This window comes from Miniopterus schreibersii (assembly GCF_964146895.1).
Source record: "Miniopterus schreibersii genome assembly, chromosome: 18".
Lineage (NCBI taxonomy): Eukaryota > Metazoa > Chordata > Mammalia > Chiroptera > Miniopteridae > Miniopterus > Miniopterus schreibersii.
In genome coordinates, this window is record NC_138121.1 from 36,723,740 (window position 1) to 36,747,391 (window position 23,652).

Genomic DNA, 23,652 nt, shown 5'->3' on the forward strand with positions numbered 1-23,652 from the left:
CTCTTGGAGAGCAGAGGTCAGGTGGGGGCATTTTAGGTGACAGGAGCACCAGCGGCTAAGGCCCTGGAGAGGAAAGTGTTCTGGAAGGTGGGGGTGAGGGGCGCGGATGCTCAGGCAGGAGGGACTGTGGCTGGTGATGGCAGGTCCTGGACACACGCTAACACTCTGAAGGTTGTTCTGAAGGTGACAAGCACAACAGCAGGAGTGGTGGTAGTTGGAGCAGCAGCCGTGTGCTGTCCCTGGAGGCAGAGCTGCTTACACTTGGGCTTTCCCTGTCTGGAGCTGCGTGACCTTGGACAAGTCATGTACTGTCCCTAAGCCTTGGTTTTCTCGTGTGCAGTGGGATGACGGGCCGTGAGGATTTCACAGGGTACAGTAATGGAAACGAAGTGCTTAGCCTGGTTCTGGGCCCTGGGCCTCCTTGGTGATATTCTGCTGCCTGCCTGGTTTTCAGTGTGCTCGAGGGTGCTTTGAGCCATATACAGAGCCTACCTGGTGCTCACAACCTCCCAGTGACGGGCAGGTGTTCCCATTTTACAGATGTACACACTGAGTCAGAGCTGTAGGACTTCCCTCTGGGCTCCACACCTGGGCTCTTTCCACTCCACTGCCTACCTCTGAGAAGGTTTGGGGGTGGGATGCACCTGGCCCAGAAGGTTTGCGGGCCGTGGGGGGTGCACCTGGCCCAGATCCCTTTCTAGGGCATCTGGTTTCCAGAGAACTGTCTTTAACCTAATGAGAAGGTTCCAGGGCCGGGGGAGCCCACTGCTGAGTGCCAGGCCCAGGCAGGGAGTGGGCTCCTACTTTCAGGAGCTTGAGCATCCACCTGGTCTGGGCAGGTGAGTTGGAGTCCAGCCCTCGGCCTCCGTGGGGTACTGTCTAGGCTGGAGCAGCTCGAAGAGGGGCTGGAGGCTTCTGCTTTGGCCTGGCCCTGAGGTCTTGTGGGTGCCCATGTGGCCTGGGTGGCAGGGACGCGCTGGGCTGATTTCACTGTCCCAGCGGTGCCTGGGGCCTCCAGATCCTCAGTCTGCAGAGGGGCCCTGGGGGGCTTGGAAATGGCTCCAGTCTAGCGAGGAAGTGCCGGTTGCATTGGCTCCTCAGGCCCTGCCTGTGCCCTCTGCACCCCAAAGTACAGTGTGTGGTCAGCGGTGATGGGCACGGCCAGGGCAGTCAGAACAGGAAGACTCACGGGCCTGTGGAGAGAGCCCAGCTGAGGAGCCCCGGCTGGGCTGGACATACAGGTGTGACCCGCCAGGTGCTTCCCTCTTTGAGCCTCAGCTTTCTCCTGTGACACGGGACTCACAGGCGCGGCCCGTCCTGAGCAACACCCTGGGGAAGCACCTGTGAGTCCTTTGGGGCGTGGAAGTGCGTGGAACATGGTATAGCTCCGTGCCATGCTGGTGGCTTTGTTTGTTGACCTTGCTGACCTCATGAGCTAAGACCACCGCTGCCGCCCCTCGGTGGCCACTGTTTTCAAGCTTTATCACTGCACCAGGTGCTGTGCCCGGGCTGCCACATCACCTCATCATCTCCTTGTTGCACCTGTGAGGGGATGATAGTCCTACCGTCCTGTCTGACCCCCGAGGAAACTGAGGCACAGAGAGTAAACCACATACCTGGTATCACACACTGGGTAGTTTGCAGCCCAGGTCTGTCCGATCGCAAACCCTGTGCTCTTGGCTGCTAGAGTTTGCTGACTGGGGACCTCACAGGCCAAATACATGGATGAGCCTCCTTGCAGAAGGGGGAGAGAGTGGATGGTGGGCATGCCAGCCAGAGTGTCCATGAGAAGACCTCTTCCTGGGGTGTTTTTCGTGGGGTGGACTGCGATTTCAGTGTGCGAATCCCCATGGTTCAGGAGGGGGTGAGGAGTGCCGTTTGCAGGGAGTGGGCACGGGCAGGGCTGGCCATGTGGGTACCCCTCTATGAGGGAGGAAGCTGGGGGTGGGAAGAGAAGGGGGTGGCTACAGGCTAGGGCCTGCAGATGTCAGAGGTGGGCCTGGGTGAAGGGTGGGGTCTTGTCAAAGGGACAGGTGAACTTCATCCTGGATGGACATTCCAGCCCCAGACCTCTGGTGCCCTTGTTACCACCCTTAAGAGCATGCTTCAGGGGCCATGGGGCTTGATAGATGCCCTAAAATTAGTCTGTAAGAGCAGGGAGCACGAGAGATTTCTCCTGGCTGTGTACACCCACCCAGACGTCCCTCCATCCCCTCTGGGAGCCAAGGGGTGCACCTCGGAGGGAGGAGAGGGCAGCCACGTCTGTGCTTGCAGGTGCAGGATGGAGCTGGACCCTCGGGAGCCTCCTCATGGACACTCTGGAGCAGAGGGACCTGGTGTGAGTTGTTGTCCTGCTACCTACAAGCCCCACCATTGAGTCACCCGACACCTCTCTCAGGCCTCTGCCTGGCTGAGGACTGCCTGAGATGCTGCCTGGGAGGAGCCTGGCCCTGGGGGGAAGTGGGGTGTGTGCAACAGCTGTGGCCACCCTGCTTTGCACCAGCCAGCCCCATAGCGCCCCAAGGCCGGCCGTGCCAGCAGTGGGCCAGATGTGTTTTCCTGGGATGGTGTGGGGGAGCGCCTCTGTGTGGGTGTCCTCGCGTGATGTGTGGGCCGCTGTGTTTTGATCGAAGGGAGCCAAACTGCTCTTCCTGGCCCATCTCTCCGCCATCCAAAGCAGAAAGTTAAATAAACACAGCCAAGTAGTATCACAGGACGCGAGGAAAATGAACTCGGTCCCCACGGGCGGCCCACATCTGGCAAGTGTTGGGCCTCTCAGGGCTGTGGGATGAGACAGATGTGGTTGGGCAGGAAGGGCTCAGCCTGGCCCCCGCCCGGGGCTCTGTGCCAACCTCAGGGCCTGGGGGCACAGGCAGCTTGCCTTCAGCTGCAGCTCTTGCTTTCGGTGGGCTCCCCCGAACCTTTGCGAGGCTGGTTCTCCCCGACCCAGCCTGGTGCTGGTACTAGAACTGGAGCCTGGGAATGGGCCATGCTGGTGAGACCCGGATGCCTGGGTTCTGGTGCAGGAGGTGGCCTGGTGCATTTGGGAAGCAGCCTTACTTGTCAAGATTTTCTGTTCCTCCGCTCAAGGCCATGGTGAGCTAATGAGCCACATGCTGGGCAAAAGTTTGTAGCTGGCTTGTACCCTTCCATCCTCTGCTCAGCATTGCCCTTGTCACTTTCCTGAACTTGACTGCTATGACTTGGGAGGAAGTGAAGAGGGTGTGCCCTCCTCTCTTCCCTCCTTCCCTCTCTCTCTCCCTCCCTCCCTCCCTCCCTCCCTCCCTCCCTCCCTCCCTCCCTCCCTCCCTCCCCCCCTCCCTCACCCCACCCCACCCCACCCCATTCATTTATTTATCCGAGGTCACCCAGCACTGCACATGCCTGTGTCCCCAAATGTGGCATCCTGTGTTCCTGAATCCTACTGTGATTCAGATGGTTCATGGAGAAGGAGATTTTCCCTCCACAACTACATATTTATTCTACTGTCTATTAGGACAATGCTGCTCTATCTGTTTATTCTAGGGTCTATTAGAAACACTGTTACTAGCACACCAGTGTGTGATTCCATGAGCAGTGCTGCTTAGGAGGATGGAAGGAAAGGTGTTTAAGTCAAAGAAGGGAGTTGATGTAAAGAAAGCAATCTTGCCTGGCCGGCGTGGCTAGTGGTCGAGCATCAACCCATGAACCAGGAGATCGAGGTTCGATTCCCGGTCAGGGCACAGGCCCGGGTTGTGGGCTTGATCCCCAGCAGGGGGCGTGGGGGAGGCAGCCGATCAATGACTCTCAGCATTGATGTTTCTCTCTCTCTCCCTTCTCCCTTCCTCTCTTCGAAATCAATTAAAAAAACATTAAAGAAAGAAAAGAAAACATTCTCCAACTCTTATACAGGGGTGGCTGGGACCTGAGGCACAGACACCTGGCCACTGCTCAGGGTGACTCCTGCCACACCTACCTTGAAGGTCGAAGTCTTGGGGGCATCAGGCGGGTTTAGGTGACGTAAGGCCTGCCTTGGTGGGGCCAGCGGCCAGGTGGAGATGCTCTAGGCCCCCTGAGGCCTCCTAACCATGGCGGGTGGTCTGTTGGGCAGTGCTGGGGGGCACATCTGTATTCCCACATCAGACTTATTGAAAGGACTGACTCCTTAAACAGTAAGCTATTATGATTGCCTCTGCCCCTGGGACTCCTGTGTGGGGTTACAGATGTTTGAAAATGGTCATTATGGCTCGTTCCCATGGAAGGCTTGGGGCTATTGGTATGAAGAAAGAGATGGAGGGCTGGTCTACAAACACATACACACACATACACACATATACACACATGCACATGTGCACACACACACATGCATGGACACACGTGTGCAAGCACACACACACAATATCAGTTTACAATAAGCAACTCAGTTTCCTCTGCCTGGGTTTAAGGTGAAGCACGCGTAGGTACTGGCTTTTATTTACAGTATGTTAGCACAGAGGATGGGTTGTTAAGGGGCCGTAAAAAATAATTACTTTTTACTTTATGGTGCTTTTCTCCAAATGAAAGTGGAAAAAAAGGAGCGAGTGGGATTCTGGTCTCACCCCCTCCTGCCTTTTCACCCCACACATCAGACAGGTCTGGGCAGGTGCTGTCCCCTCCTCTCCAGGACCTCAGGCTGATACCCTTGACCCCAGGGCCCTGGCGCCCACCTTCGGGTTCCTCACGCACAGCAGGTCACCCCATCCACCGCTTTGTGCGGCGTATTGTTGCGGCCACTCGGAGCGCGGCAAAGTCTGCCCAGGCTCTGTCACCTTCCGTCAGAGTGGGACAGCTGGTGGGCGAGAACCCAGTGTTGCCACCGAAACAGGATGTGGGAGCCAGACGCCGTCGTAAATTCACGTTTATACGCTGCGCGGTTCTGGTTAACGAGACCGAGCAGGGGGACTGTATGAGATGAGATACATACACTCGAGCGAGGAGATTAACCTCGGGGAGAGGCGGGGTGAAACCCGAGGGCCCGGGAGGCCTGGGGCCTGCAGCCTGGAGCCAGGCACAGGGCTCCCGAAAGGGGGTTCAGGACACACCCGGCCCTGAGCGGACTCGCTGGGGGCGCAGGGCGTGCGGGGCGCGGGGCTCGGCTCTGGGCAGGGGTTTCCACTTTGTCTTAGAAACAAATGGGAGTTTTTTTTTATCCCCACTCCATAGACGTGGGACCAGGACTCTGAGAGGTGGGGACATTGCCCTGGGTCACAGCAGGTGGGAGGGAGAGTTTGTGATGAGGCGACCTCAGCCAGACCTCACAGACCCGTCTCTGCAGGTTCCCAAACGAGGCGTCACTTCAACCCCAGCCCGCCAGCAGCTGTGGCTTCTCCGAGCCGGGCTGGAAGGCGCGGGAAGCTCTGCCACCCCTGCCTGTTTTCCCGCACCGGCGGGGAGAGGCCGGTTGGGTGGTGGGAGGTGAGTGAGCCTGGAGCCACGCGAACCTGGCTGCAATCCGGGCTCTGCCTCTCACTGCTTATGTAGTTTCTAATTTAGCCCACTTAAAGCGTTCGTTTAGGTCCTGCTTTGCCCATCTGTAAAATGTGCCCCATCATCCAACCCCTGGGTAGGGCCATGGGGAGGGTTAAACATAAACGTGACACATGTGGGAAGAGGTGAGTGATTGTTTCCCGTGTCACTGTTGTGTGCTGGGCGATCTGCAAGGTTGGAGAAAGAGGAGACAGAGGGTCTCCTTAAAGGGGCTGAGGCGGCCACCAGGGGCCACCTGTTAGGCTGTAGGTCATAGTTACCCTTTGTCAAGCATCTGGTATCAGGCTCTGGATTGTATACCTTTTAAGCACCTTCTCATTTTATCCTCAGAGCTACCTTGCAGTGTCACTGTGCACAGAGAGGTTAACTGATTTGCACAGGTCACACAGCAAACCATGGGGATTGAGATTTGATCCTAAGGCATCTTGCTTTGACTACACCCTGCTGCAGATGCTAAGTTCAGTCCATCCCAGGGTGGACAAGGAGAGCTTCTTGGAGGAGGTGAGCCTGAGCTCTGGGTGATATTTCTAACCAGGGGAAAAGGGTGGCTCTGTAGCTGATGATCAGGTTGACCCTGGGGGCTTGGGCGAGAAACTTGAAGCCCTGGGCCTGAGTTGGGGTTTCCTCACGGGCAGAACCCAAAGTAGGGTTGGGCTGGGCCCGGCTGGGCCAGTGGGGCTGCCTCAGATTTCCCCTACCTTAAATTTCCTCGCTGAGGCAAATGCAATTTGATTTGATTTTCCTGAACTTCATCTCAGAGCAGGAAAATTTTTATTTACATTAGAAAAGAGACCTACAGACTTTTAAGATTTGTATACACGATTATCATTCTTTCTAAAGTGGGATTTGCATGTTAGTATAAAAGGATATCAGAATTTTACCTGTGGTTGAAGTAGAAACTCATCCTAGCTCTGTGCTGGTCCCCTCCCCCTGAGCCTTCTCTGGAGCCTGGACTGAGGACAGAGAGGCCCCACCTCTGAGCTCTGGCCTGTGGGTGGCAAGTGGTCCCTACTGTCCAGGACCTTGCCTTTCACCTTGGCTCCCATCCACTCCTTTGCAGCTACGCTGGGTTCTTACTGTTTCCACTTGTTTCTGTCTCGCTCTGAGATTTGAATTAATTTCGCACCCTCCAACATTGCCGTAGTAGTATGTTTGCTCGTCCATCCGTCCGTCCGTCCGTCCGTCCGTCCGTCCATCTATCCATCCATCCATCCACCCATCCACCCATCCACCCATCCACCCATCCTTTCCGTCATTCATTCACTGAGTTCCTCTAATGTGCCCGCCCTTGAGGGGCACAATGCTGGTAATGCTTGTGCCCCTCACCATGGTGCTCACAGTCTAATAACTGACGGTCAGAGTCAGAGTCCCTCTTCTCATCTCTCTCTTAGTTCCTAGCTCAGCGCTCTAGGTCACCTGGAGACAGATGCACAATGTTTATCAGAGGTGGAGATGGACAAATGCACGTTGGCAGTTTGTCTCCAAAGCCTAAAAACGGGGACACTCTTTGTCTAGCAATCCAGCTTTTGGGAACTTATTCTAAGAAAAATCCCTGGCTAGGCTATGGCCACATTGGGTGTGTGTGGAGTGTTACCTGGGTGGAAGTAGCCTAGGTGTCCAGCAACTGGGCATTGGCTAATTAGTCCTGGTGCCTCCTGGGACTGGACCGAGGCCACTCTTAGTGCTGACGTGTCCGTCCACGTTTGTGATGTGCAAAGACGTCCGCTCTGTTTTGCTCAGTTAGAAACCAGTTCCAGAACAGTTGGTGGTGTTCAGTTAGATGTATCGTTACAATGGCCTGGAAAGCTGTTAACAATGCATTTGTATACAGAAAAAGTTGTGCTTTTAGTGTCTTCATTTGAACTCATGTGTTTCCTAGTTTTCTATTGTACGTGGGTTATTTATGTCAAAAATGTATAAAAAGGAAAAGATGCTGAATCTAGGCAGCAAGAAGAAAGGGAAACTGTGAGGGAATGTGGGGCTGGGGGCAGAACCTGTGCAGGGCCAGTGGGCTGGGAAGGAGGGGCGGGAAGGGGCAGTGAGACATGGGCTCCCCGTGGCTTCCAGGGCTGGCTTCAGCCCCCACATGCCCCTACCGGGTGCCCCTTCCCCAACCCCTCCAGGCTGTTCCTTTATCCAGTGGCATGCTGACTGTGCACGTCTCCCCAGCTCCAGGATCAGCAGTGTCCTGTGTGGTAGCTTGCAACGGGCCGTGGTGGGAGTATTTACACTACAGAAAGCAGCAAACACTGCAAACCAGAGCCCTGTCTCCCTGAGAGCCACCTGTTAAACATTGACCAGCACACCACCGTCTCCATGGATTCCCTGGTGGCCCCAGGGAGCCTCCAGAGGATGAATTCTCTTCTTAGGCTCCCCTGAGCTGGTACAGGCAAGGAATGAAGAAATCTTTTATAAATTCAAATCATGGGGGCTTGGGACCGGGAGTGGGGGGGTGGTCAGAGAGGGAATCAGAGCCTGTACTCATGTTGGCTGGCCCCACGCCACAGGGAAGCAGAAGTAAAGCAAAGGGTTAGGCCTCCCAGTCCTGACTCCACCCCCTCCTAGCTCCATGACCCTTGGATGAACAATCACTTAGTCTTAGTTTCCTCATCTGTAAAATGGGGTTAAGAAATGTACTTATCTCATAGGGTTGTGTAGGCCGGTGTTCTCAGACTCAAGCATGCAGCAGAACCACCTGGGAGGCTTGTAAAAATACAGGTTGCTGGGCCCACCTACAGAGATGCAGTTCCTATATGTCTGGGATGGCGTCTGAGATTCCGCATTTCCTACAGGCTGCCAGGTGCCGCTGCAGCGGCTCAAGGCGTATGAAGAGCTCATCACAGAGCCTGTGTCGAGTGAGGGCTCAGCTGCGCCAGCTGCTTGGTCAGAGAGGCACCGTAGGTGGGGAGCATAGTCCGTAAGGACTTAGGGCCTGACAGCTAGGGTTCTTGGGTTCTTGGCCTGCTTTTGTTACTTCCTCTGGGCCTCAGGTGAGCCATTTCTCTTCTCTGGGACTTTATTTCCCCTTCTATGAAATGGGTCAGTAAAGGATTGACTTTCAGGCAGCTGCTGAGGAAACATCTGTAAGAGTCCTCTGATGCTGGGTGATTGTGGTGAGGGTGGTGGGGATGGATGTGAGGCACCCTGGGCCACGCTGACATCTTGGGACAGGCACAGAGGGTCAGGCTGTGGCGCTGCACCAGTCCCTGGGGACCACCGGCTTACCCGTGCTTGGCTCCTCTTCCGACAGAGCTGCGAGGAACTCTTTCAACAAAAGAAAGCCGTTTTAATTCTCCTGGGTGCCTGGCCTTTGCGCTGCTGCTTCTCAAGTCCTGATTCTGTTTTCCACTAAAATGGACATTTGGGTGGCTTGAGATACTCAGTTTCCTGCTCTTTTCCTGCCCGTGGCTGGGCTGGAGTGGGGATGAGTAGCCGGGTGCTTGCAGCCTTGAGTGAAAGCTGGAGTTTGAAGCTCCGGCGCTGGCCTTGTGAGCCCCTGGACTGGAGTCCACACCGCTCCTGTGGGCAGAAGAGCCCACCGGGAGGGGAGGGAATCCCTCTCCACCGTCACAGCTTCGGGTAGCACCGGGCCTGGGGATGGTGGTGGTGGGGTTGGGTGTAACTTTTTCTGATCGAGCGTGCATAAAGAGTGGTGTGTTTATACCTTCAAAAGACAAACTGTGGGCCAGGGGTGAATGCCAGCGGGTGTGGCAAATGCAATCATGCCCAAGTCCCTAGGCGAGTCAGCTCCCCGGGGCCCTGGCCGTGAGGGACGCGGTTGCTGGTGTGAGGTGCGGCCGCTCGCCCCTAGTGATGTCTGCCACTTTGAACTTCCCCAGCCAGCCGGCGTCAGGTGACTCTCTTCATCTTCCCACCTCTGCAGGCCTGTCATACCTGGGGACAGACTTGAGTCCTCCTGAGAGCTACCAAATGGCTGATGTTCTCACATCTTTCCCCAATGACCGAAGCCAGATCTCAGGGAGGGAAGGACTTGGCGTCTTGTGATGTCCTCCAGTTCAGTGATGGGTGGGAGGTCACACTTCACAAGCAAAGAGCAATGAGTGGGCCCAAGTGTGGGGACTATTTGTCCTGATACCTGGGGGACACTAAGGACACAGGGAGATCTAGGGTCATGCATTAATGACCATGGTTGCTGAAGTGCAGAGACCCACACAGACCTTGTTGAAGGCGTCCAACAAAACGCAGAGGGGCGACCTTACAAACTGTCAGCCACCTCTCAATAGAAGCGAATATGTGTATCTGTAAGTGAAGGTGACGTGTGAAGGAAACTGATTGTCTGGCGTGGCCGTGAGGGCTGTTAGAGCTGCTCCTCAGGCAGGGCTCGCTTCCGATTGCTGTAAGCACATCTACTCTGTTTCAGAGGCTGCCTGGTTGGAATCGGCCTAGAGGGTCACATCAGTTTTGTCCGATGCGAGGTCTTACTCTGTTTACAGAGCTTCGCGCTTGACCCCTACCGCGGCTGTAATCAGCTAAGTTAAACAGCAGCTTCGCTCCCAGCCCAGATCATCTCTCTGCGTTTCATTGTCCTGATTACGAGTTTTTGCTCTCAGGATGCAAACTTGGACAAGAGAGAAACCTTCCCAAGCACTTCTTGTCCTGTTGCTCATTGCCGTGGATGGCCCTCTAGTGCTTCTGAGGGTTCAGAGAGCACGTCCTGCGAGGCTCTGGCGGGGATGATAAAGGGGCAGTGGGCGCCAGGCAGAGCAGGACTGGTTAATTCCCGGAGCTGTTCCAGCTCTGGCACTGCCCCCGCCCCCCCCCGGAGAGGTTGGGCCACTGCTCCTGCAGGTGACAGCCATCATCCCATTGAATCCTCCCAACAATTCTATGGCACAGGTACCATTATCTCCATTTTTGAGATGGGAAAACTGAAGCCTAGAGGTTAAATGATTAGGTCAAGTTCATGCAGCTAGTTAGAGGCAGAATTGGGATTTGAACCCGGTATCTGCCACAACCAGTGGCCTGCTCCTTCTGGCTCAGCTCCCAGCACGCTGCCCAGCTGCCTTCTGTGGGGCCGGTTGGGGCAGCTGCTTTCGTCCCGAGTTGCCGGGATTCAGGACAGCATCCTCTGTGCTTCGTTTTAAGTGAGTCAACGTATAATGAAACCAGCTTTACCTTAAGCTAATTAACAAGAGGGGCAAGAGCGAGGCATCTTATCAACACTATAACAGAATGACATTGAGTGAAATGACGTCACTCAGGGGCCTGTACAGTGGTTTCAGGAGCAGGCTTCGAGTCAGACGATGCTGGGGTTCAGCCCACAGGCTGCGTGGACTTTCTGGCCGTTAGACCTCAGGCAGGTCCCTCACCTCCCCAGAGCCTGGTGGTGGGGAGTAAATGCAGCTGGGCCTGCAGAGCCCTCAGCGCAGCACCTGGCTCACAGTTGTGCCCACCTGGCCTGTGGCACCGGCTGGCACGTGGTAGCCCCAGCCTGCTCACGTTTACAGCTTCGTAGCAGGCCTTCAAGTCTGGAAAACACCGTGTGTGCAGTTTTGGCTTAAACAGAGTTCCATTTTACAAAGTCCACAAGCAGCTTTCATATTATTTCCTGCCCCAACTGGGATTAATTCAGGACAAGAGCCGCCTTATGCTGTATAGAGTTTCCCCAGTGTTCTCCCGGTGTGTGGCCTCCACCCCAACCTGCCTGACCTCCCATGCTAGGGTGAGAGGTGGTGGGGACACCCCATCCTTGTCCAGCCTGTGGACTCTGGGCTCTGGGGTGGAGTGGGGAGCTGAGTTGCTTTCTAATGTCACCGGCTCATGACTGCTGACCTCGGGAGAGTTGACCTCAGCCTGTCCTGGGGTCTGTCTGGGGGTCCGGTGTCAGTGTGGAGACTAGCACCTCACACTTCGCTAACCTGTGAGCGTGTCCTTGTTTGTTTCTTGGAAAAATTGAGAAAGCCGTCACATCTGAGCGGTGGTCTGAGGAGGAAGGTGTCCGCGGGGCCAGGGAGACGTGAACCTTCGCCCTGTTCGTGCCGGTGGCAGAGGGCTCCATCCCACGTGGAAGCTCTGACTGTAGATTATGGGGAAAGATCCTGCTGCCGCATCTGGTTCAAGACAGTGCTGGGATTGATTCGTGATGTCTGCCGGGGCACAGGGATGGGGAAAGCAGGTGTTTACAGCCCTTATCGCTGTGCATGTTGTATCCTGGTTATTTAAATCTGGAAACCAATACAAACTTTTTCGTAGGCTTTGCCCCTTCCACCCGATCATGGGTGTTATAGGGACCTTCAAACAATTTTTCTTCTTGTCTGTGCCCCACACCGATGACCTGTTTGTGCCGCTTCAGAACTCACAGGCCCATCTCTTTTCTCTCTTTCAGTTGAAGAGGGGGAGGCCTCGGACTTCTCACTGGCCTGGGATTCCTCCGTGACAGCCTCAGGTAAGTGCCCTGGGACTGGGGGCTTGGTTGCTGGGAACCTGGGGCACTGGCCCAGGAATGGAAAAGCCACCCAGCTGGCTATGGAAATTGTATTCTTCTTGTCGTATTCCTGTCTCTGGTCCAGACTACCCTGTACAACACGATTTTTCTATCAGTTCCATATGGTCAATAAAATCTATTACACACGAAGACTAATATGCTCTCATTCTCTGGGGGCCACGTTTTCTTCTCGTGGGCACGTTCAGATGGGCCGCGGAACCCCCTCTGCACAGACTTTGAAGCTGCTGCCCTGGGCGCCGCTGCATGCTCATTCCAGTCTAAGTGCATAAAAGCCACTCTAATAGGATGCTTGAGCACCAGTGAAATCAGAGTCCCTGTGTTCCCCGTCCCGGGAGGGCTGCTTTGTGCTCGCAGGCCCTCAGACCTGAGCCCACGCCTCCAGAGGGAAAGGGGGGGAGCTCAGACTGCTGGGGGGCAACCATTGCTGGGTGATGGGGCGACTTGGCAGTCAGGCCACTTAAGTTTTCAGCTCAGTTCTGCCCTTGCCTAAGCTCCTCTCCGCCTCAGTTTCCCCAGCTATGAAAAGAGGTGAATGAAGGAGGTTTTTCTAACTGGGAAGCTCTGTAATTTGGAACTGGCTTGGGATCCTCGGAAGTTTCCAAGTTGGCGGCTCTTCTGTTTGCTCAGCGTTCAGCCAGCAGTTCTCCTGGGAATGGGGCCCTGGCTCACTGTCTGATAGGTGCCACGCTCACCTGCCTCTCCCCTGCCCCAGGATCCTGAGCAGCTGGCTCTGGCCCCAAGAGCTGGGACCAGTTTCTCTTGTGGAATCTTGGGCCTGAGGAGTCATTTAGTCCAAGCTTCTCCTTTCAGATGTGGAAACTGAGGCAGGGAGAGAGTTCGCATCAAGTGTATGGATGTTTAAATACACATTATATTTATGGTTTTATGGTCACTTCAGACTTAAGATGATGCTAAAGTCATTTCAGTGAGAAAATTGAGTTGACAAAGTTTTAAGTAATAGCACATAATGCTTGGACTCGGAGGAAGTCATGAGGGTGGCTCACAGATGACTGAAATTTGGGAAACACTTGGATGCATTGAATAGAAGGGTAGTGGAGAGAAGCATTTGAACCCAGGTCCCTGGACTCCCAGTCCAGTGCTCTTTCCCACAGGATCTAGATGCTGCTGGGAGAACCTGAGGGTCCTGGTTGGGTCCTGACTGACCCAGGCTTGGGTAGTGTTGTGTCTACAGGTGCCTTGCCCTTGGTGACAGGGGATCCCTTCATGGAAGGGGTCTTGTTTGGAGCCAGAACGGAGGGTGCTTAAATTCTTGGGAGGAGAGTACGGTGTTAGGACACTCCTTGGGGTCTGCCCTGGGAAGGGTAGTGGAAGGGGCTGTGTAGCCCCTGTTCTGTCTCCTGTGTGGAGAGATGCACTCCCCATGGTTGGAATGAGATTGCCAGGCTCCATGTGTCATTCGGGCGTCCTGACTGATGTGAGGTTCTTGCCCCGTCAGCTCTGAAGAGGAGCCCCACTGTATTCCCAACCCCCAAACCAGGAAAGCACCCAGCCTGCTGGTGTCCATACAAGGCCCTCCCTCCCAGCTGCTTTCCCATGGTGCTAGAGGTGGTGAGGACTGGTGGGGACAGCAGGAGGGTGGAGGAGGGCATTGACGGGGGTTGTGGGTGATGGAGAGCCCTGTGCAGGGTGTGTCAGATGCCGGGCTGCATCCCTAAGGCAGTGAGGTGTCTCTGGTCTGCAGACAGCAGGAGTGATGTCAGGGGGCTGTGGGGACCCTGATTCCCTAATGGAACGGCAGCCTTTGGGCCTCTCTGGGGTGCTCAGAGTGGCAGAGCTCGTGGGGCTTGGCCATTTCCATCCAGGATCTGAGCATGCCCTGCATGCGGTGCCAATCAGCTTAGAGTTTTCTGCTGGGAGACGGGAAAGGGAGGGCAGGCCTCGGGCATTGGATCATCTACAGCCAGGCAGTGGATTGCTGTTTCCTTTGGCCCATTCTGATGAGTTTCATAGTGCGTGCGTGTGATAAATGGTCCTTCCCAATTCTGTTGGGCTTGGGCTGGTAAAGTCTGACTGTCTTCCCTGAGCATGGAGCTTGTGAGATGGCTCGAATCCTGGGTGGCAGGCGCAGTCAGTTTGGGAGGCAACCCTGGACATGGGGGATGTCATATGTCACATTCATTGAGCACTTTCTTGGTACTCACCAGGCACGGAGCAAATGCTCAACAACGGCCTTTCACTGGGCCAGCACGACAACCCCATGAGGTGGGTGTTCTTCGACCAACACCTCCAGCATTTCTCCCTGGGCTGGTTCTGGGGCAGCCATCTGGTGGAGGACAGGGCCAAAGGCCTGGCTGAAGCTGCTTTAGTGTAACGCTTTTCATTAAGCTGAGAAAATGTCACTTGGCTGCATCAGAGAATGGGGGCAGGTGCCAAGGAAGATTATGGGGGAGCAAAGCCTCCCCGGGCCACCCTTGGCACTGCTGCTGGGAATTGCCAGCCCCATTTGGCGGGAGAGGGAAGGGGCTTGGAGCAATATAGTAGCAGACCTATGGTCCCAGCCAGCGAGCTGTGGGGCAGAGACTTGAACCCAAGTCCTCCTGCAGCCAGAGCCTAGGGTTTAACCTCTGCAGCACCAGGCACTGGGAAGTGGACAGCAGCGCAGAAACCTGAAGCAGTGGCATCCTGGGGGCTTTAGGAAGTTCCCTGGTGGTACAGGACCCAAGGTGGCCATGGAGGGTCTTTGGCTCATCAGATCAAAGGAATACAGAGGTGAGTTGAGCAGTGTGGACTGAGAGCATTCGAGCAGGCAGAGTGCAGAGCTGTAGCATGGGCAGCAACTCTGTGGGGGCCCAGCCAGCCCAAATGAAGGCTTTCCACTGAGCCCTCCCTCTGCCCGCTTCACCCTGGCCCTGGGAGCGTGATGGAGAACCCCAATAAAGAAGCGAATGCGTGGTATGCTCTGTGCTCACCCCTGGCCACCCCAGCACTTGTGGCTTCTGTGACCACTGCCTGCAGGAACAACCTGGCCTCTTCTGTCTGTGCCCTCGGGCCGAGGCCTTGACAGTGATGGAGAGCCTGGCCTGCTGGCCTGGCAGAGTGATCAGCTTGTAGGATCTGTCTCAGGCCTGGCCAGGGGGTCGAGGAAGGAGGGAGTCCGGCCTACTCTTGCCTCCCAGCTGACCAGTCCAGGTGGCTGGCAGCAGAGCCTGGGAAGGAGCACTGCATTCAGAGACTAGGTATGGGGGTGCCTAGTAGGTGCGGGGTTTGAAACCGCTGCCCCGTGGACTCTGAGGTTTCTTATCCATAAAATGGGGGATGAGGGACAAAACCTTATAATGAGACAATTATGAGAGTTGTTTGTGAAGGTCTCACAGGGGTCCCAATGTCAGAGCCTACCCAAGATGGGCCCAGGGCACAAGTGAGTGTGTAGGCCGGGATGAGCTGTCACAGGGACACGTGTCCCTCAGCACCAGCTGACTTTGCCAGGGTACCTGGGCCCAGAATTGCCACATCTTCTGAGTTTTTAAAAGAGAATCCAGGAAGCTGGATTCTCATACAAAAACAGCTTCATTGAGATGTAATGTATATATCATACAATTCCTCCATTTAAGATGTACAATTCATTGGACTTTAGCATATTCAGAGATATGTGCTACCATCACCCTAGTCAGCTTAGGACGTTTTCATGACCTCCAAAATAAACCCTGTACCATTCCCTGTCCTTCCATCATCCCCAGCCCTAAGGTATCATTAATCCGTTTTCTGTCTTTATAGATTTGCTTATTCTGGACATTTCTTATAAATGGAATCATAGAACAGAAAATTTTTATTGCCTAGCTTCTTTCATTTAACCTAATATTTTTCAGGTGTATCTATGCTGTAGTTTGTATCAGTCCTTCATTCCTTTTTATGGCTGAATAGTATTCCGCTGTTTGGATAGGACACACATTGTTTATCCATTCATCTGTTGATGGAGATTTGGGTTGTTTCCTCATTTTGGCTATTGTGAGCAGTGCTGCTATGAACTTTGACCTTTTGTGTACCAGTTTTTGTTTGAAACACTTTTTTAGTTTTGAGGGGCACATACCTAGGAGTGGAATTTCTGAGTCATATGGTAATTCTGTGTTTAACTTTTTGATGACCTGCCAGACTATTTTCCACAGTGGGTACACCATTTCACATCCCCACCAGCAAGTCTAAATGTGCCCACTTCTCCGTGTCATCACCAACACTGCTCATTTTCCTTTAACAATTTTTTATTCTAGACTTCCTATGTGAAGTGATATGTCATATTGGACTACTCATTTTGAAAAATGCTGTTCAGCCCAGAGAAAGCTCTTCTGTCAGCTGGTGTTGGCCTGGCCACTAATTAAGAGGTTGCTAAGTATGGTTTTACCAAGGGGCCACTGCCTAAGCCTGACATTCCAGGCCCCTGTGTCCCCCCAATCTGGCCCCTCAGCCCATCGAGGAGTCCTGTCTTCCCTTCAGTGCGTCCTCTCTCTTCCCTCAAAACCTTTGGAATGAGGTTGCTCAGTGGCCGGCACCAGGATGATCGAGAGCCCTGTAACCTGGGATTTTAGGGAACCAGCCCAGCCACACTAAGTTTGAGCTGGGAGCTGTCTAATCACAGTCTTACTGGAGTCCCACCTCTCCAGGTGGAGTTTTGGGACAGGTTGGGCTTCCTTCCAACATGGCTGCTTTGTACCAAGCCTGGGATGCAGCGGGAAGAGGGTCTGGAGATGCAGAACAGTTACTTTGTTAACAAATGCTCATTGTCAATGCCTGGGCAGGTTAGCCAAGTTTAGTTCTGGCATGGTGACAGACACACTTGTGGTTGGAGAGGAACACCTGATCTAATCAGTTGTTTGCAGTGGCCTAGCAGCCCGAGACCTTATTGGTGTGATCAGCGTGTCAGGCCTTTCTGCTATGTGACAGGTCTTGTTGTCCTGGTTAATGAAACTATTACTCTCATTTATGAGCTGCTTCTTGGAGCCTGGCCTCCTTCTCCGTGCTGTTCACATACAGACACTGAGGCACAGAGGTGCTTATGACTTGCTTCAAGGTCATACAGCCAGGAAATGGCAGAGCCGGGATGTGAACCCAGGCAGCTCATGGGTGAATGTAGCACCTAAACTGTGAATGACAGACCTGCCTGTGAGGATGTTGGCCCAGGCTCTTAATTTTTGAGGAGACCCAGAGGTTGGGTGAGGGGTCGGCTCTGTGCCCACATCCCTCCTGGGTCAGGTAGAAGAATATAGCTAGGCCAGGCGGCCTGGTTTGCATCCTGGAAGGAGGAAGGGTACATGTTTTGAAGGCCTTGTAGACAATTACCATCTTCAAAAGCCTGGCCTGGAGAACGCTGTGGGCTAGGCCCTCTGCAGGGACTCCTGTCCGAGCCCAGCCACCTCCCCTTACGCCCTGCTGTGGCTGTTGCTGGGAGTTGGGCGTGGGTGCAGTTTGCAGAGGGAGGCTGGCGTCAGGACTGCAGGAGGCTCTGGACCCACCTGCTCAGGTGGGAGGTTTGAGTGGCATCTGGTGTCAGGTGTCCTGGGGACCTTGGGGCAGGTGCTGGGATCCTTTCAGGTCCCTGTTCCCTAGTTCTGGGTAAGGAGTGGGGTAGGAAGTGTGGTTCGTGTCCCGCTCCTACAAAGGGGCAGCCCCCTCACCCCTGCAGCCTCTAGGTTTGGGGAGTGCAGCAGACCGAAATGGTCGCAGCCTGGGCCCCTCCGAGCAGTCCAGCCTCCACTTGTCAACCTCTCGGAGCTGCCTCCCCACCCACTTGCTTTCTCAGAACATGTGCTTGTTATTTCAGCCACCTCCCAGAAACTGCACCGTAACCTTGTTCTGCACGCCCGCCCTTCACCTTTTTCTTGGCCCTTTCTCCAGCTCTGTGTGTGTGTGAACGAACCTTCTACCTCAGGGAAGTCCGGGGGAGTGGCTGGTGGGTTCCGTGGAGCCCCATTAGGCCTGACCTTCATGTGACCCCTGCACCCACCGATCTGGCTGTCTTGGTAGCTGCCCCTGCCACTGGGTGGGCGGGCGTTTGTCTCCTAACCCGCCCTCCCCGTTGGACAGTCGGCCGTGGGCCACGTTTGTGGGCTCTTGTGAATAATGCTTGACCGACGCCTGGTGTGCGCCGCCTTTTCTCCCCTGGAGTTTTTCATAGGGGCTCCTGATACCTTTTCATTTTTCCTTTCAGTCCTGAAATCAAGGCTGGGGAGACTGTCTTTGTCCCCTTTTTGCCCACCAGCCCTCCTAGGTCCCCTCACTTCAGTTTCTTCCCGGATGATCGCCTCCCTGGCTCATCAATGAGGACGACCCAGCCCTTGTTCCCACGATCGATCCCGTGGCCAAAGCCAGAGGCTGCCCAGACACCCCTTGGCTCTGGCTGGCTGGGCTGCTCTGTCCACCTCTCGTGCTTGAACCCCCAACCCATTTTTCTCGACGAGGACCAGGGGACATTTTAAAGGAGCAGAAAAGTCCTAAATAGATGTAGAATTTCCCAGCATTTTAAAGACTTATGAAATGCGTTTTTATATGGGGCCAGCTGGGGAGTTTCTCATTAGCTCTGCTGGGGCATCTGTGGGGAATTGAGCTAAGTGGAGCCAGGCAGGCTGGGTAGGAAGATGCGGTGGCCCCGAGCTCACCGGGGGAGCGTGGCAGGCATGCGCCGGCTGGTCTGCACGGCGGACCCCCGGCCAGGCCGGCCAGGGCTGCGCCTTTGTTAGAGCTGCTTCCCCGGCACAGGAGGCCTCAGAAACCTTCAGGTGGTGACTGGAGCTCAGAGGGGGCCACTCTGTTACCATGGTGAGCAGTCCACGAGGTAGGGCATCTGTGCCCTGTGCACATGGGGGTATGCACTTGTGTGCGTGTGTGTGTGTGCCGCGTGCCCAAGTGCCGCAGCCCAGACTTGTTCCCCTGGGGCCCTGGGCTTCTGCTCCCCGCTGCGCCGCATCTTGGGCCCCTGGGGCTGACTGGGACCAGTTTTCCGAGAGGGATGTGGCATTTCCTGCCCACCCTTTCCTCTGGCTCTGGACCAGCCGGGGGCCCCTGCCAGGCTGCACCCATGTCACTTCCTGTGCCATGTCTGTCGAATGCACATGTGTGCCTGTGCCCAGGGCGTGCGTGAGGCAGCATGGGCGGTGTCTTTCTTCTGACTCCTTTCCCCTCTCTGGCCTGCCTGCTGGTTCCATGGCTGTGGAGTGGGGCTGGCTTGCTGATTTCCACCTCTCTAAGTGGACCTGGGGCTTCCTCAGAGGCAGGGACTCTTGTGCCCGCAGCCTGGTGCCCAGCCACCGCTCTGCCATCGTACCCTTGCTCTGTGCGTGGCAGTTACCTGTTCCAGCCCTGCTGACTTGTGGCTGCTCACCCCAGCAAGCCCGGTGTCCCCCGGTCCTCCTTCTCTCTTGGTGTGGTTGGGCTTTCCAGGGGTGTCAGTAAAGGGGGAAGGGCCGGCCCTGGCCGGTGTGGCTCCGTCGGTTGGAGCATCGCCCCTACACCAACAGGGTGCAGTTTGATTCCTGGTCAGGGCACATACCCAGGTTGCTGGTTAGATCCTGGGTCCAGGGGCATATGGGAGGCAACCGACCGATGCTGCTTTCTTACATTAATGTTTCTCTCTCCCTCTTCCCCTTACTCTCTCTAAAACAATTTTTTTTTTTTAAAAAAAGGTAGGCTGGTCCTACTTTCTCCAAACTTGGGAGCTCCCCAAGAATAGGACAGAGTCTCCTGGTGTTGGTCCCTCCCTGAGGCCTGAGGACCCCACCAGGGGCGGTGAGATCAGCAGGTCTTTGGTGAGTGAAGCCAGGCTGTCCACTGGGGCCGCAATCAGGTGTGCATGTGGGGGTGGATGTGATGTGACATTGTTCCCTGTGACTTTTGGGAGGTCTGCTTGTGTTGCCCAGGTGTGGTTTGCACAAGATCTGTTCAAAGTTAGACGGTCAACTCTGGTGATCTTGTTAAAGAGAGACTTCTGACTTTATGGGTCTGGGTTGGGCCTGAGATTCTGCATTTCTAACCACTTCCTGAGTGGTGCTGCTTCTGCTGGTCATACTGAGCCCTGAGCGGTGAGGACTGAAAAGGTTGGATGAGTTAAGCATTCTTGCCTGCTCCCTTTGGCCTTCATCTGTCTGGCCCCTCTGCCTATGGAGCTCATCCTTAGAAGCTCAGACCAAATGACACCTCCTCCAGGAAGTGTACCATGATAGTCCATGTCACAGTTATTGACATGTGTCTTCCTGGTCCTCACTGCCCTCTGCTTGGTTATGAGGTTCCTTCTGTACGCCCCAGGTCCCTTGCTTCTCTTCTCCTTCCTTTAGGCAGTGACCATGTCTGATTTTCTGTGCTTCCAGAGCCCAGCCCTGGTTTGGTAACTGGCAGGTACCTTGCACATGTTTGCTAGGATGGAGAACTTCACCTCTGCCTCTTTGTTTCCCTTTGGCAATTCAGGGCCAGATCTTTGTTCCCTTTTTAAGAGTAAGAATTAGTTTTGAGGTTGAGATACTTACTAGCTGTGTGACTTTGTGTATGTTACTTAACCTCTCTGTGCTTCCATGTCTGAGCTAGGGATAATCATCCTGCTTCCTGGGGCCATTATGACGATTATAGGAGGGAATCCATATGGGTTAGCCTTAGGCTCCTAGGGTGGCACCTGGTGCTCTGCATTTTTATTTTTAATATTGATAAGGCATCGAGGGAAGCTTAGAGCTTGGCTCTGAGCCAGGATCTGTGAGGGGACAGAGAAGGGTCAGACAGGCCCCTCCTTTCTTCCTTCTCCCATCTCCCACTGTCTTGACTGGCAGTCTCTAGGCATCGCCACAGTGGGCAGGGTGCTCTTGTCTTCATCCACTTGCAGGGTTGGGGTGGGACTGAGTCCTCAGGGGACCATCCTCACTTGTGTTGACCCTGTTTGGTGGGGTGCAGCTCATTTCCCAAGTGGAAAAGGCTGGGTTGGGGTTGGTGGGGGGTTGGTGGACAGGTCTACTCTGAAAGGTAAAGGCCCTGAGGCTGTCATAGGATCAGGCTCCTTCCCTGGGCGGGGCTTGACACACAGACTGTGCAGCCATGGGTCAGTGCCCAGGAGGAAATGGCCAAGGTCGGTCCTATCATGTGGCCTGGCTGGGCCTGGCTTCCTGGGCAGGCACTCTGCAGGGCCCAGCTCCTGGGTTGGGCATGGACAGTGCTGTGGCAGCCAGTGTCCTGCTGGAGGCTGTGGCAGCCAACAGGGGTTAGTTAGGCTATTGTCATCTCAGCTGACATTCTCTTAAAATCCTTGAGCGTAAGGCAGGTGTGACTGTGTGCATGCACGTGCACACACACTCACGCATTAGACCGAACCTGGCTAACTGATGCCATTCATTTGCCCACACTGATCACTCTTTTTCTTTGGCGTGGCCGATTGCTTTAACTGATGCTGCCGACCATGCTGGATAATAGGTCGCATATCACACTGATACTGAATCCAGGAAATGGGCTACAATTTTGCTTATGCTATTCTGCTTCTGAGGGCTAAATGCTTTGCGAACCCTGCAAGCTTTTGGAGGCAGGGGCAGTGCCTGTTTTGCTCACTGTTGTATGCTCAGCAACTAGCTATTATTATAAGCAAGTGCAATAACAATAAAAAATAATAACCATCTAGTGAGCATTCACTGGTGCGGGGTGGGGTTGTGCACCTGACATGCTTTATCTTGCTTAACCCTCCTGACCCACAGGTGGGAGGAAGCACTGTCCCATCTCATAGACAAGCAGTTTCACCCAGAGTGGTCGGAGCCTGACCACTCTGAGTCACAGCCAGAATTTCGCAGCGCGCCAGAGCAGGGGTTTGAACCTGGGTTGGTTTTGTCTGAGTGTAGGAAGTTACCGTGACCGGGCCTCTGTGAAGATGTCATGGGTCCTTGTGGAAAGGCGTACAGGAGGATGTGCTGAGAGCCCCAACCGGGTTGTTATAGTGACACACCATTTGTGAGTGGTCACCTGGGTCAGTGTGGGAATGAATGGTGATGGGCACAAGCTCTTAACAGTGACTTATACACTGATGAGTCATTGTGTGTGCATGCATGTGCACACACAGCACACACATATACTTGCTCACAAACATGAACACATGTACACACACATTCATATGCATGGTTACACATCTACACACCCATACATGCAATATGCATGTACACACACTTACATCAGGGCACGCACACACACACTCACATACACACATATACTTACTCCCCACACCACACACACTCAGTGCACACATACAGAGTGTGTGTTTCCTTACACCTCACACATGTGTACAAATATGCAACACATATGCAAACACAGTGTGCGTACAGATGCACATACACATGATATACAGTTGGCCCTTTATCTGTGGGTTTCACACCAACTGCAGATAGAAAATATTCAGGAAAATAAAATCCCAGAAAGTTCCAAAAAGCAAACTTGATTTTGGCATGTACCACGCACTACGCCAAGTCCATGAGAATGAAGTGATGTGTAGCACAGCCTGCTGTAGCCTCTGTGCAAACAGGTTCTATGCAGAGGCCACGCCACCTTCTACCAGGCCTGAGCATCCGCAGGTCCTGGAACCAGTCCCCTGCGGAGACCGAGGAGGACTGGATGACTGTGCTCACGTGTGCCCACACATACACAGTGCACCCATGCACACACTTACACACGTGCACATGCAGGGACATGCACCCCCCCCCCCCATGCCCTCTATACCCCTAGGCTCACAAATGAGCAGAAAAGACCTGCTTCTGGGATGTCTGCCTTCCAGGAGGAGGACAGTGCTCCCCTCAGGCGGCTGTCCGAGATGCTAGCTTCTCTCCTTGCTCCGTTTTCTTTGTTGAGCCCTCAGGGCCTTAGACATTCTTTCCATCCAAAGATTGCCCTGCTGTCGGACCCAGCGCTGGGCTGACCGGGTGAGGTGTAGACCCCAGCGCCCATCTGTCCCTTTGCCGCCTGGCCAGCTCCGGCCCAGAGGCGCCCCACCCCCAGCGTGGACATGACTTCATTTCCAGCCTGCACCTGCCCCTTTAAGAGCCACGGGCCTGGTGGGCCTGTCCCCCGTGCCGGCTGGGGGAGGCTGGACAGCTGTGGTTGGGGGAAGCTTTGTTAGCTCCCAGGGGCCTCTCGGAGCCTGAGCGATGCTGGGGAAACTGAAACAAAGGCCGACAATGGCCTCCTTCCCTCCCTGGGCGGCCTCCGAGCAGGGCCTGCCCGGGCGGCCTCTGGGGCCCTGCTATTTCCTGTGCTGGCTGCGGGGCTCCTGGCCGGCCTCGAAGGGCAGGAAGCAGGCGGCATCCCCCCGCCGCCGGGCTGGCGCGCAGGGGCCGGGGGCTGCTCTGGGCCGGCCGGCCTGCCAGGCCCGCACTGCGTCCTCCGCTCCCGGCCGGCCCGGTCTGCCCGGCCTTCCAGGAGGGGAAACCTGACCCTGTCCCCGTGACCTCTGCCTCCTGCAGACCCCACATGCTCTCACCATCTGCGCTGGGGGCCCTGTTTCTGCCACTCGAGCCTTTGTGGCCAGAGTGCTGGACCCACACAACTGAAGATGAGGCCGAGCAGGGAACAGTGTATTGGTTATTAATTAATTCATCTGGGATTGTGCTAGAAATAAGCTTGGATCTAGTCTTAGGGTTACTTTTAAGCTTAAGGTTAGGGTTAGGGTTACCAAGCTTTAAAGACTAAAAGGACAGGAGTTAAAACATGAATTTTGAAGTAGA

The 23,652-nt window shown here is 54.8% G+C and overlaps 1 protein-coding gene across 1 annotated transcript in view; it reads left to right on the forward strand.

The window, feature by feature from the left end:
- ZNF423 (zinc finger protein 423) overlaps positions 1-23,652 on the forward strand; it is a 271,340-nt gene that overhangs the window by 39,037 nt on the left and 208,651 nt on the right. Inside the window, exon 2 of the mRNA XM_081119389.1 lies at positions 11,852-11,911. Coding sequence (XP_080975515.1) covers positions 11,852-11,911 — 60 coding nt within the window. The remainder of the gene's footprint in view (positions 1-11,851; positions 11,912-23,652) is intronic.